The sequence below is a fragment of the Trachypithecus francoisi genome, unplaced genomic scaffold (genome assembly GCF_009764315.1).
Source record: "Trachypithecus francoisi isolate TF-2019V2 unplaced genomic scaffold, Tfra_2.0 Lachesis_group0, whole genome shotgun sequence".
Taxonomy (NCBI): Eukaryota; Metazoa; Chordata; class Mammalia; order Primates; family Cercopithecidae; genus Trachypithecus; species Trachypithecus francoisi.
This window is the reverse complement of record NW_022681453.1, coordinates 131,022,173-131,036,303: the sequence shown is the minus strand read 5'-3', so window position 1 is coordinate 131,036,303 and position 14,131 is coordinate 131,022,173. Positions and strand designations below refer to the sequence as shown.

Below are 14,131 nucleotides of genomic sequence, written 5' to 3'. Positions count from 1 at the left end.
TTCTCATGCCTCCCTCAGCTTCCTGAGTAGCTGGGATTACAGGTATGCACTACCATGTCTGGCTAATTTTTGTATTTTTAGTAGAGACGGGGTTTCACCATGTTGGGCAGGCTGGTCTTGAGTTCCTGACCTCAAGTGATCCGCCAGTCTCAGCCTCCCAAAAGGTTGGGAATTAAAGGCATGAGCCACCACGCCCAGCCCCTCTCCTATCTTATTAAATGCCCATAAAAAAGATGCAATTGAAATCTAAAGAGGAATAAAGTTGAGATTTTATAATACTAACATCACATTAAAATATAAGCTTAAAATACAAGCTTAGAAATAAAACATTTCAGATCAATTTTATATATTTTATGCCTATATATGGGAACATTTAAGTATGTATACACTTACATATTTGTTAAATTTAAAAATGGCATGGTCAAAATACACTGTTGGTGATGAATCTTTTTTTAAGTAAAATCAGGTATTTAATATTCAAGTTTCTTGCTCACACAATCAGAAGCTGAACTATAAAGTCCTCCTGTAATACGTTAGAAGGAATTATCAAGTGATAAAAATCTGTTTTAGGCCAGACGTGATGGGTCATGCCTGTAATCCCAGCACGTTGGGAGCACAAGGTGGGTGGATCGCCTGAGGTCATGAGTTCGAGACCAGTCTGGCCAACATGGTGAAAACCCATCTCTACTAAAAATACAAAAATTAGCCGAGCGCGGTGATGTGTACCTGTAATCCTAGCTACTAGGGAGGCTGAGGCAGGAGAATTGCTTGAATCCAGGAGATGGAAGTTGCCGTGAGGCGAGATCACACCACTGCACTCCAGGCTGGGTGACAGAGCAAGACTCCATCTCAAAATAAAATAAAATAAATTTAAAAATCTAATGTTTTTTAGTGGTTTTTATATTTTAGAAAATATCAGTAGAACTTCATGGAAATTTTTTTTTTTTTTTTTTTTGAGACGGAGTCTCACTCTGTCGCCCAGGCTGGAGCGCAGTGGTCTCATCTCAGCTCACTGCAAGCTCCACCTTCTGGCTTCACGCCATTCTCCTGCCTCAGCCTCCCTAGTAGCTGGGACTACAGGCGCCCGCCATCACGCCCAGCTAAGTTTTTGTATTTTTAGTAGAGACGGGGTTTCACTGTTACTCAGGATAGTCTTAATCTCCTGACCTCGTGATCCACCCGCCTTGGCCTCCTAAATTGCTGGGATTACAGGTGTGAACCACTGAGCCCAGCCGGAAAAATATTTGTGACAAGGGTGGGGATTTGGCTTTCATAACAGAACTGTGCAGTAGAGGCAGCATGGTCTGCTTATGGCAAAGTTATTTTCCATATACTACAGGTCTCCGAAAGCAGTAAATGGGAAAGGAATGAAAGCCTCAGAACAACTCTATGCAAGGAAAACTGCTGTATTACCTTTCTCCACAGAGGTATTGGGTACTGGCTCATGTGACTGCTTTATTGGTGAAGAAGCTTTCACTGGGGCTGGAATGGTCAAAGGCAAAGATGGAGGGGCATCAGAGATATCAGACTCCGAGGACTGAGGATATATATAGTCTTCTCCCAGAGAATGGCGATGGAGTTCAACATCTACTACCTAGACAATTGGGCAACAATCAGGCTCATGAGTCCATCATCAAGGTCACAGAAAGCTCAAGTCCTGTCTAAGAATGTGATCTCAGGGATGTGAGAGATAACTTCTAATCACACTTCAAAGGCAATTTCAATCTGAGCAACTAAAGGATTTATTCTAGAAGGTAATCTAATCTGGCTTAACAGATACATACCTCAGTGAAAATCTAATCTGGTTTAACATACAAATCTCAGTGAAATCACAAATTGGGGCCTTTTGATTTTGCTGTTGCTACTCCTTACAACACTATTGCTCCAAATCTTTGCATGGCTGCCTTTCTCACCAGCAGGTCTCAATGAAGTCACTTTCTCAGAGAGACCATGCCTAACCACTCAAGCACGAGCTACTTCCTTATCCCCCAGCTACTCTTATCTTCACAGCACTTATTTGTAACTGAAGTAATTTTATTTGCTTCTGTGTTTACTGTCTACCCTCCCCATTTTCTTTTTTTTTTTTTTTTTTTTTGAGACGGAGTCTCGCTCTGTAGCCCGGGCTGGAGTGCAGTGGCTGGATCTCAGCTCACTGCAAGCTCTGCCTCCCGGGTTTACGCCATTCTCCTGCCTCAACCTCCGGAGTAGCTGGGACTACAGGCGCCCGCCACCTCGCCCGGCTAGATTTTTGTATTTTTTTAGTAGAGACGGGGTTTCACCGTGTTAGCCAGGATGGTCTCGATCTCCTGACCTCGTGATCCGCCCGTCTCGGCCTCCCAAAGTGCTGGGATTACAGGCTTGAGCCACCGCGCCCGGCCTACCCTCCCCATTTTCAATGCCACATTTTAGAAAATGTCAGTAGAACTTCATGGAAATTTTTTTTTTTTTTGAGACGGAGCCTCGCTCTGTCGCCCAGGCTGGAGTGCAGTGGTGTCATCTCAGCTCACTGCAAGCTCCACCTCCCGGGTTCAAGCTATTCTCCTGCCTCAGCCTCCCTAGTAGCTGGGACTACAGGTGCCCACCATCATGCCCAGCTAAGAATTTGACTCTTTGAAGGAAGAAGCTTCTGTGTTCATTTCTGTATTCCCAGCACCTGGACCAGTGCTCAGTAAGTACCTTCTGATATAATATAGCAGATTTCTCTAGACAGAGTAAGATTTAATTAGTGAACTCTGATTAAATGGCTATTGTTGATATTATATCATGAAAACAAAAAAAGGGGGAGAAGGTGAAGAACAAAGTTGGAGGTCTCAGACTCCTGATTTCAAAATTTATTACAAAGCTATAGTAATCAAAACAGTATGCCGCTGGCATAAAGACAGACATACAGACCAATGGAATAGAATAAATCCTCGCATATATGGTCAAATGATCTCTGACAAGGGTCGCAAGACCATGCAGTGGGGGAAAAGACAGTATTTTCAGCAAATGGTGCTAGAAAAACTGGATATCCACATGCCAAAGAATGCAATTAGACCCTTACCTTACACTATATACCAAAATTAACCCAAAAGGGATCAAAGAATGAAACATAAAAGCTAAAACAATAAAACTCCTAGAAGAAAATATAAGGGAAAAGCTTCATGACACTGAATTTGGTAATGGTTTATTGGGTATGACACCAAAAGCACAGGCAACAAAAGAAAAAACAGACAAATGGGACATCAACTTAAAAACTCCTGTGCATCAAAGGACACAATCAACAGAGTGAAAAGGCAAAAATATATCATGGAATGGAAGCAAATATTTGCAAATCATCTATCTGGTAAGGGGTTACTATCCAGAATATATGAATAACTCCTGTGACCCAGCAACAACAAAAACCAAACCACCTAATTAAAAAATGGGCAGAGGCCGGGCGCAGTGGCTCACGCCTATAATCCCAGCACTTTTGGGAGGCTGGGGCTGGCGAATCACGAGGTCAGGAGATCGAGACCATCCTGGCTAACACAGTAAAACCCCGTCTCCAATAAAAATACAAAAAATTAGCTGGGCATGGTGGTGGGCGCCTGTAGTCCCAACTACTTGGGAGGCTGAGGCAGGAGAATGGCGTGAACCCGGGAGGTGGAGCTTGCAGTGAGCCGAGATTGTACCACTGCACTCCAGCCTGGGCGACAGAGCGAGACTCCATCTCAATAAAAAAAAAGGGCAAAGACATTTTCTGAACGTCTTTGAATAGACATTTCTCCAAAGAAGATAAACACATGGCCACCAAGCACATGAAGGGATCCTTAACATCATTAATGATTAGAGAAACACAGATCAAAACCACAAGATACCACGTCACAACCATTAGAATAACTACCATAAATTAAAATATAAACAAATTAACAAATGCTGGTGAAGACGTGGAGAAACTGGAATACGTGTGCACTGCTGGTGGGAATGTAAAATGGTGCAGCCGCCACGAAAAATATAGCAGTGGTTCCTCTAAAAATAGAATTACCATAGGATCCAGCCAATTCCATTTCTGGGTATATACCCAAAAGAATTGAAAGCAAGGATTTGAATAGATACCTGTGCACCTACGTTCATAGTAGCACTATTAACAACAGCTAAAAGATAGAAGCAACCCAAGTGTCCGTCAACAGATGAATAGATAAACAAAATGTGGTCTATACATACAATGCAATATCATGCAGCCTAAAACAAGAAGAGGGGCTGGGCACAATGGCTCATGCCTATAATCCCAACATTTTCGGGAGCCAAGGCAGGAGGATGGCTTGAGCCCAGGAGTTCAAGACAAGCCTGGACAACACAGTGAGACCCGGTCTCTACAAAAAATAAACGAGTAAGTAAATAAATTAGCTGGCCATGGTGGCACACGCCTGTAGTCCCAGCTACCTGACAGGTTAAGGACAGATTACTTGAGCCCAGGAGTTCAAAGCTGCAGTGAGCCATGAATGTACTCCAGGCTGGGTGACAGAGCATAAATAAATAAATAATAAATAAATAAATAAATAAATAAATAAATAAAAATTTTAAAAAAGGAAGGAAATTCTGACACATGCTACAACACGGATGAAATCTGAGGACATTATGCAAAGTGAAATAAGGCAATCCCAAACAGACACATACAATATGATTCCACTTATATGAGGTACCCTAGAGTAGTCAGATTCACAGAGACAGAAAGCAGAGCAGCAGTTGCCAGTGCTGGGGGGTGAGAGCAGTGAGTAGTCATCGTTTAATGGGTACAGAGTTTCAGCTCTGCAAGATGAAAACAATTCTAAAGATGGACTATGGTCACGGCTGCACAATAATGTGAATGCCCTTAATGCCACTAGACCGTACACTGAAAAATGGATAAGACAGTAAATTTTGTGTTATGTGTTTTTTAACCACAATTTTTTAAAAATATATGAACCAAGGCTGGGTGCAGTGGCTCATGCCTGTAATCCCAGTGCTTTGGGATGCTGAGGTGGGAGGACTGCTTGAAGCCAGGAATTCTAGACCAGCCTATGAACACAGTAAGACACTCTCTCTATAAAAAAATGTAAAAATTAGCTGGGCTTGGTAGTGCAGGTGTACAGTCCTAGCTATTTGGGAGGCTGAGGTGGGAGAATGACTGGAGTCTAGGAATTCAAGGTTGCAGTTAGTCATGATGTTACTGTACTCTAGCAGAGACCCTGTCTCAACTAAAAAAAAGAGAAGAGAAAAAGAAAAGGAAAAAAGAGAAGAGAAGAGACGAGACGAGACAGGGAAGAGGAAGAGGAAAGAAAGAAAAGAAAAGAGAAAAGGAGAAAGCTTGGTGCGGTGGCTCACGCTTGTAATCCCAGCACTTTGGGAGGCTGAGGTGGGTGGATCACCTGAGGTCAGGCAGTTCGAGGGCAGTCAGCAGATCGAGAGCAGCCTGACCAACACAGTGAAACCGTCTATACTATGAAACCAAAAGTTAGCTGGGCGTGGTGGTGGGCGCCTGTAGTCCCAGTTACTTGGGAGGCTGAGGCAGGAGAATAGCTTGAACCCGGGAGGCGGAGGTTGCAGTGAGCCGAGATCGCGTCACTGCACTCCAGCCTGGGCAACAGAGCATCACTCCCTCTCAAAAAACAAAAAAATAGGAGGGGAAGGGGAGGGGAGGAGAAGGGGAGGAGGAAGGGGAAAGGGAAGGGAAGAGGAGGGGAGGGTTTGCTGCACCCCCACCCAAATCTCATCTCAAACTGTAATCCCCATATGTTGGAGGAAGGGCCTGGTGGGAGGTGATCAAATCATGAGGCATATTTCCCCAGTGCTGTTCTCATGATAGTGAGTTCTCATGAGATCTGATGGTTGAAGTGTGTGGCACATCCCCCTTCACGCTCTCTCTCTTGCTGCCATGAGAAGGTGTTTGCTTCCCCTTTGCCCTTCCACCATGATTGTAAGTTTCATGAAGCCCCCTAGCCACATGTTTCCTGGTAAGCCTGTGGAACTATGAGTCTATTAAACCTTTTTTCTTCATAGATTACCCAGTCTTCGATAGTTATTTATAAGTGTGAGAATGGACTAACACAGAAAGACAAACTTAAAAAACAAAACAAAACAAAAAAAACTAACACTAATTTTTTCCCTAATTAAAAATGAAGATCAGCCAGAAGCAGTGGCACACACCTATAATCTCAGCACTTTAGGAAGCCAAGGCGGGCAGATCACCAGAGGTCAGGAGTTCGAGACCAGCCTGGCCAACATGGTGAAATCCCGTCTCTACTAAAAAATACAAAAAACTAGCCGGGCGAGGTGGTGGGCGCCTGTAGTCCCAGCTACTCAGGAGGCTGAGGTAGGAGAATCACTCGATCCTGGGAGGCAGAGGTTGCAGTGAGCCGAGATCATGCCACTGTACTCCAGCCTGGGTGACAGAGCGAAGATACCGTCTCAAAACAAACAAACAAACAAACAAATGAACAAACAAAAATGAAGATCAACTTTCATCCTACTCATTCCCAGATAATACTGTAGGGAAAAAAACCTACCGTCTCTGCTCCAAGAGTCTGCAAGCCAGTATAAGTTCTATCCAGCTGTGGAAAGACAAAAGGGAGAGTGTTAAATTTCACTGCACTTACTTACATATTATCAAAGGATACAATCTTACCTACAGCTCTTTTGCAAGTCTTCACACCATAGGATCAACTCTTTCATAATGTAAAATATAAATCCACCACTTCAATAAAAAAACTGAGTAAAAAAAAAAATCAATAAAAACCTCAGACATATAGTTACTATATTTTTAACATAAATTATACATTTTAAAAAACCTATTCTAAGGACAATGTAAAAATGGAGGAAGTTTTACACAAAAAGATGTTTACTGCAGCATTATCTATAACCAAACTAAAAACAATATAAAAATCCAGAATAAAGGAATGTGTAAGTAAACCATGGACCATCAATCTCTGAAATATCATGTAGCCACACAGATGAGGTTTACAAAGACTGTGTACAGATATTTTAAACGACAGGCTATACATGTTTTAAATGCATACATTCTTGGACACAATTATATACTCGGAGTATATTTAATAAGCACTTAAAAAAAGAGAATGAAAATATAGGCAGTAGAGGCAATGCTAATGACTTCAAATATACTGGCATCATGATTTGCTTTTCGAGAGAGGAATATAAATTGAGGGAATGTTAATAATATAAACAAGAGTTTACAATTAACACAGAAAAAGGTTAAGTTCTTATTTGTAAATTTATATTCCACCACTAAAAAAAGAACTTGTGATAACAATATAAACATACAACAAGATTAATACAGAAAAGTATTAAATTGGGTAGAAAAAAAAGAGAGGAAAAAAATGAAGCCAGGGTAGGTTAGTAAATACAAGGTTTTAAAGGCTTATGAGAGGTAGGTGTCACATCTGGTTGAGTTTCTTAGCAGCCAACATGAGAGGACAACTCAGTTATGAGATTTAGAGTTCAAAAGACAAAAAGCAATACAGGGTGGATTAACAGTGGTTCCATGGAAGACGTCTGGAGTTTTAACATTTAAACCTTAGCCTATGGTATGACTGCTAAAAAAAATAAAAGGCAATTTTAGGTTACAACCATTTTCATAGTCTCCAGAGCACACAGTCTCTCTGTAATCTGCACAGGTTTATGTTTCATTGTTGGGACCAAATTTTAAGAGGGACACTGGATAGGACAGAACTATTATCAATACAAGAAGAGGAATTGTAAAACAAAGCATACAAGAAATGTAACAGGAACAGGTTTTGCCTGGAGTAGAAATGATTTCAGGAGATACGAAGGCTATCATCAAACATTTTTAGGGTTCTTAAAAAACAACGCCTTATTCTATATTATTTCAAAAATCAACAGCCTGAGGCCAGGTTCTGTGGCTCACTTCTGTCGTCCCAGAACTTTGGGAGACTGAGGCGGGCTGATTGTTTGAGTCCAGGAGTTTAACACCAGCCTGGACAACATGGTGAAAGCCTGTCTCTACAAAAAATACAAAAATTAGCCAGGCGTGGTGGCAGGTTCCCGTAGTCTCAGCTACTCAGGAGACTGAGGCAGGAGGATCTCTTGAGCCCAGGAGGTTGAGGCTGCAATGAGCCATGATCACACCACTGAATACCAGCCTGGGTGAAAAAGGGAGATCTACAAAAAACAAACAAACAAAAACAAAAAAAAACAGCCTGGGCAACAAGGTAAGACCTCATCTCAACAAAAAATAATTAAACAATTAGCCAGGCATGGTGATGCACGCCTGTGGTCCCAACTACTCAGAAGGCTGATGTGGGAGGATTGGTTGAGTCCAGGAAGTTGAGATTGCAGCGAACCGTGTTTGCACCACCACACTTCAGCATGGGTGACAAAGCGAGATCCTGTCTAAAAAAAACAAACAAATAAACAAAAAAAAAAAACAGAAAAAAGAAACACTAAGACAAAAGGACAAAAAATGGGGTCAATGTTTTTTTTTTTTTTTTTTTTTTGAGACGGAGTCTCGCTCTGTCACCCAGGCTGGAGTGCTGTGGCCGGATCTCAGCTCACTGCAAGCTCCGCCTCCCGCGTTCACGCCATTCTCCTGCCTCAGCCTCCCGGGTAGCTGGGACTACAGGCGCCACCACGTCGTCCGGCTAGTTTTTTTTTTGTATTTTTTAGTAGAGACGGGGTTTCACCGTGTTAGCCAGGATGGTCTCGATCTCCTGACCTCGTGATCCGCCTGTCTCGGCCTCCCAAAGTGCTGGGATTACAGGCTTGAGCCACCGCGCCCGGCCGTCAATGTTTTACTAAATGGATGAATGTGTTGGCTTGGGAAGTGCTGTGCTCTAGGGTGATGGGTAAGGAGAGAGTAAATGACTACCTGTCAGAAATGCAGGACATAATAATTTCACACATTCTAAGAACTTTAAATTTTATGTAACTCTAACATTTAGAGTATTTAGTATTTAATATTTAATGTAGTATTTACAGAATCAAATACACATCATTATTTACTGAGAATTTCTGAATACAAAGATCACTTCAGGCTTTAACAGCCAGGAAAAGCTACATAGGAACTTGAATGCAAAGAATTCAGACAAGCATCTGAGGAGGGGAAGAGCACTAAAAAAGACCCAAGGAAAGACGGCCCAAGGCATTTCTATGATAGGAATAGACTGCCAAGGCTAGAGCAGAATGTTCATCAGGGGATTTGTGCGAGACAATCTAGGGAAAGTAAATCGAGTCAAAATGAGCCCTGAGAGCAGGCAGTGGCATTCGCACTTGAACAGGAATTCAATCAAGTTTTCCCGAAAGGGATAGCAGAAAGGTTCTGCGGTTTTAAGCAGATGGATCAGATACTGTTGTGTAGGATGCCCTATGAAGAAAAGAGATGGATTTTTAAAAGCTTATCAGGAGACAGCAGAATAATAGCCTAGGAATAGTGGGCAGGGGCCAGGGAGCGGTGGCTCACGCCTGTAATCCCAGCACTTTGGGAGTCAGAGGCAGATGGATGACTGGAGGCCAAGAGTTTGACCAGCCTGACCAACATGGTGAAACCCTGTCTCTACTAAAAACACAAAAATTAGCTGGGCGTGGTGGTGTGCACCTGTAGTCCCAGCTACTTGGGAGGCTGAGGCAGGAGAATCAGAAGGTAAGCCCAGAAGGTAGAGGTTGCAGTGAGCCAAAATTGCGCCACTGTACTCCAGCCTGGGTGACAAGAGTGAGACTGTCTCAAAACAAAAAACAAACAAACAAAAAAGAATAGTCGGAAGGGAGGAGGACGGAATGTAAAAGAGATTATGAAGAAACAATAATAGTCTGCAACTGAACAAATATTTAGAAGAGGGAAGAATCAAAGATGGCTCCAAGAGTTAATTAAAAAATGACAGGAAAAATAATACTACAGTACAAATAAGGATTACACGGCTACAACACAGGTGTTGAGAGTCTCAAGGTCAACACACAGCAAAACAATAAAATGATGTTTTCCAGAAAACTGGTAAGAAACATTTTACTGTCATTTTAAAACACTGTCTCAAATAATCTTTCACCAAGAGCTCTAAGTGATATGTACAATACAAGATGTGAGAAGTACGTGAAGAATTCCTTTTGTTTAGAGACTAGGTCTGAGCTCAGTGCAACATAAGGTAGTATGTGCTGTGTTAAAAATAAGATTAAAAGAAAGTAAAACTGGACAGGCGCAGTGGCTCATGCCTGTAATCCCAGCACTTTGGGAGGCTGAGGTGAGTGGATCTACTGAGGTCAGGAGTTTGAGACCAGCCTAGCCAACATGATGAAACCCCATCTCTACTAAAAATAAAATTTAAAAAATTAGCCGTGCGTGGTGGCGGGCGCCTGTAATCTCAGCTAATTGGGAGGCTGAGGCAGAAGAATCGCTTGAGCCTGGGAGGCGGAGGTTGCAGTGAGCTGAGATTGCACCACTGCCTTCTAGCCTGGGCAACAGACCGAGATTCCATTTCGAAAAAAAAAAAAAAGAAAGCGAACTATTTTAAGACCTTCCTCTAAGTAACAAAACAGTACTCTGCCCCTTAATAAAATGGCTGTGTGCCCTTTCACTTGGTTTCAGTGCTTCTCTGAGGTCATAAGGCAACCTGGTCTTACGATAATCTTTGGAAAAGAACTTAAGCCTCAAGTTAAGCAGTCCCACTTATCACCGATGGAAGGGAAATTTCAGCATGCCTTAAGGTTGAAAGAGGTGAATGTGTAGAAGAAAGGGAATGAAAAAGGAATTCCACAGATATACTTAGCTTTGGTTAGCCCAGTTTTGGGAGCCATTAGTGCGAACAATGTGATAAACCACAAAGTAAGGGTGCTTTGGAGATGTACAGTATTAGGACTATGTCACATGTAGAGAAAATGTACATGAAATTGTAATACTATAAAAAGGGTCTAAGGGAACACTAAGAAATGGTCTTTCCACTATAAAAATTAAATACGGGCCGGGCAAGGTGGTTCACGCCTCTAATGCCAGCACTTTGGGAGGCTGAGGAGGGTAGACTGTTTTAGCCCAAGAGTTTGAGACCAGGCTGGGCAACACAGTGAAAAAAACTCCATCTCCACAAAAAATAAAAAAATTAACTGGGTGTAGTGGCATGCGCTTGTGGTCCCAGCTACCTGGGAGGCTGAGATAAGAGGACCACCTGAGCCTGGGAGGTCAAGGATGCAGTGACCCGTGATCATGCCATTGCACTCTAGTCTGTGCAACAGTGAGACTCTGTCTTAAAAAAATAAAAAATAAACGTTTATTTATATAAAATTGCAAAAATATTTGAGAAAACAAACCAAAAACAGGGCATGAGAAATAGACCACAATGTCATTATTTTAGTTACTTCAACATTTTGGTGTATTTCTTTTGGTTTTTTTTCTACCTTTCAAAGATCGTGGTTGACTTCATGTACATACAGTTTTATACAAACATACCTCAGAGATCATTGCAGATTCAATTCTAGACTACTGCAATAAAGTGAATACTGCAATAAAGCAAGTCACAATGAATTTGTTTCCCAGTGCTTATAAAAGTTATGTTTATACTATGCTGTAGTCTATTAAGTATGTAATAGCATTATGTCTAACAAAATAACGTACAAACCTTAATTTAAAAATACTTTATTGCTAAAAAGTGCTAATGATCACCTTGAGCCTTTAGTGAATTATAATCTTTTTGTTGGTGGAGGGTCTTGCCTTGATGTTGATGGCTGTTTGCTGAAGGTTTGGGTGGCTATGGCAATTTCTTAAAACATGACAACAATGAAGTTTGCTACCTCGACTGACTCTTCCTTTTCTGAAAGATTTCTCTATAGCATGCAATGCTGTTTGACAGTGTTTTATTCACAAGTTCTTTCTTTTTTTTGAGACGGAGTCTGGCTCTGTCGCCCAGGCTAGAGTGCAGTGGCCAGATCTCAGCTCACTGCAAGCTCCGCCTCCCGGGTTTACACCATTCTCCTGCCTCAGCCTCCAGAGTAGCTGGGACTACAGGCGCCCGCCACCTCGCCCGGCTAGTTTTTTGTATTTTTAGTAGAGACGAGGTTTCACCGTGTTAGCCAGGATGGTCTCGATCTGCTGACCTCGTGATCCGCCCGTCTCGGCCTCCCAAAGTGCTGGGATTACAGGCTTGAGCCACCGCGCCCGGCCTTCCACAAGTTCTTTCAAAACTGGAGTCAATCTTCTCAAACCCTGCAGCTGCTTTATCAAGTAAGTTTATGCAATATTCTAAATCCTTTGTTAATTTCAACAGTGTTCACAGTATTATCACCAGGAGTGGATTCCATCTCAAGAAGCCACTTACTTTGCTTATCCATAAGAAGCAAATCCTCATGCATTAAAGCTTAATCACAAAATTGCAGCAATTCAGTCACATCTTCAGGCTCTACTTCTAATTCTTGTACTCTTGCTATTTCCACCATATATCTGCAGCTAATTCCCCCACTGAAGTCTTGAACTTAAGTCATCCACTAGGGTTGGAATCAATTTCTTCCAAACTCCTGTTAATGTTGCTACTATGACCTCCTCTCGTGAATCACAAATGTTCTCAATGGCATCTAGAATGGTTAGTCCTTTCCAGAAGGCTTTCAATTTACTTTGACCAAATCCATCTGAGAAATCACTATCTATGGCATCTATAGCCTTACAAAATTTATTTCTTTTTCTTTTCCTTTTTTTATTTTATTTTATTTTTTTTGAGATGGGGCTTGCTCTCACCCAAGCTGGAGGGCAGTGGCTTGATCATGGCTCACAGCAGCCTCAACCTCCTGGGACCATGAAGCTGATCCTCCTCCTACCTCAGCCTTCCAAGTAGCTGGGTCTACAGGCATGCACCACCATGTCCGGCTAATTTTTTTTTTTCTTTGTAGAGACAAGGTCTTATTATGTTGCCCAGGCTGGTCTCAAACTCCTGGGCTCACACAATCCTTCCTCCTTGGCCTCCCAATGGGCTGGCATTATAGGCATGAGCCACCATGCCTGGCCACAAAATACATTTCTTAAAACAGTAAGACTTGAATGTTGAAATTACTCCTTGATCTCATGGGTGCAGAATGGATATTGTGTTAGCAGGCACCAATACAACATTAACCTCCTCGTACATCTCCGTCAGAGCTTTTATTCCTTTTTTTTTTTTTTTTTGAGATGGACTCTCGCTCTGTCACCAGGCTAGAGTGCAGTGGCGCGATCTCGGCTCACAGCAACCTTCGCCCCCTGGGTTCAAGCGATTCTCCTGCCTCAGCACCTCCCAAGTAGCTGGGACTACAGGTGTGACCCACCACGCCTAGCTACTTTTTGTATTTTTAGTAGAGACGGGGTTTCGCCATGTTGGCCAGGCTGGTCTCGAACTCCTGGCCTCAAGTGATCCACCCGCCTCGGCCTCCCAAAGTGCTGGGATTACAGATGTGAGCCACCGTGCCTGGCCTCCATCAGAGCTCTTAAGGGACCAGGTAAATTATCAATGAGCAATATTTTGAAAGGAATCCTTTTCTCTGAGCAGTTGGTCTCAACAGTGGGCTTAAAATTTTCAGTAAACCATGCTATAAACAGATGTGTTGTCACCCAGGCTTTTCTGTTACATTTATAAAGCACAGGCAGAGTACATTTAGCATCATTATTAAGGGCCCTAGGATTTACTGGATGGTAAATAAGCGCTAGTTTCAATTTAAAGTTACCAGTTGTGGCCAAGCGCAGTGGCTCATGCCTGTAATCCTAGCACTTTGGGAGGCTGAGACGGGCAGATCACTTGAGTTCAGGAGTTTGAGACCAGCCAGGACAACACGGTGAAACCCTATTTCTACCCTGCGGTGCCAGGAGGCAAAGGTTGCAGTGAGCCGAGATCACGCCACTATACTCCAGCGTGGGTGACAGAGCAAGACTGTCTCAAAAAAAAAAAATAAAAATAAAAATAAATAAAGTCACCAGTTGCATTATCCCCTAACAAGAGAGTCAATCCTATGCTCTGAAACCAGGTATTGACTTCCCTCTAGCTATGAAAGTCCTAGATGGCATCTTCTTCCAACAGAAGCCTGTTTTATCTGCAGTGAAAATCTGTTGTTTAGTGTAGCCACCTTCATCAATGATCTTAGCTGGATCTTCTGGATAACTTGCTGCAGCCTCTGCATCAGCACTTGCTGCTTCACCTTGCGCTTGTATGTTATGGAGACG

At 42.5% G+C, this 14,131-nt stretch overlaps 1 protein-coding gene across 6 annotated transcripts in view; it reads right to left on the bottom strand.

Moving 5' to 3' along the window:
* YEATS2 (YEATS domain containing 2) overlaps positions 1-14,131 on the bottom strand; it is a 113,039-nt gene that overhangs the window by 57,624 nt on the left and 41,284 nt on the right. For all 6 annotated transcript variants that reach the window (XM_033211846.1, XM_033211850.1, XM_033211851.1 and 3 more), the window contains exons 9-10: positions 6,507-6,551; positions 1,414-1,594 (exon numbers count right to left, since the gene is read on the bottom strand). In XM_033211846.1, the coding sequence (XP_033067737.1) occupies positions 1,414-1,594; positions 6,507-6,551 (226 nt within the window). The remainder of the gene's footprint in view (positions 1-1,413; positions 1,595-6,506; positions 6,552-14,131) is intronic.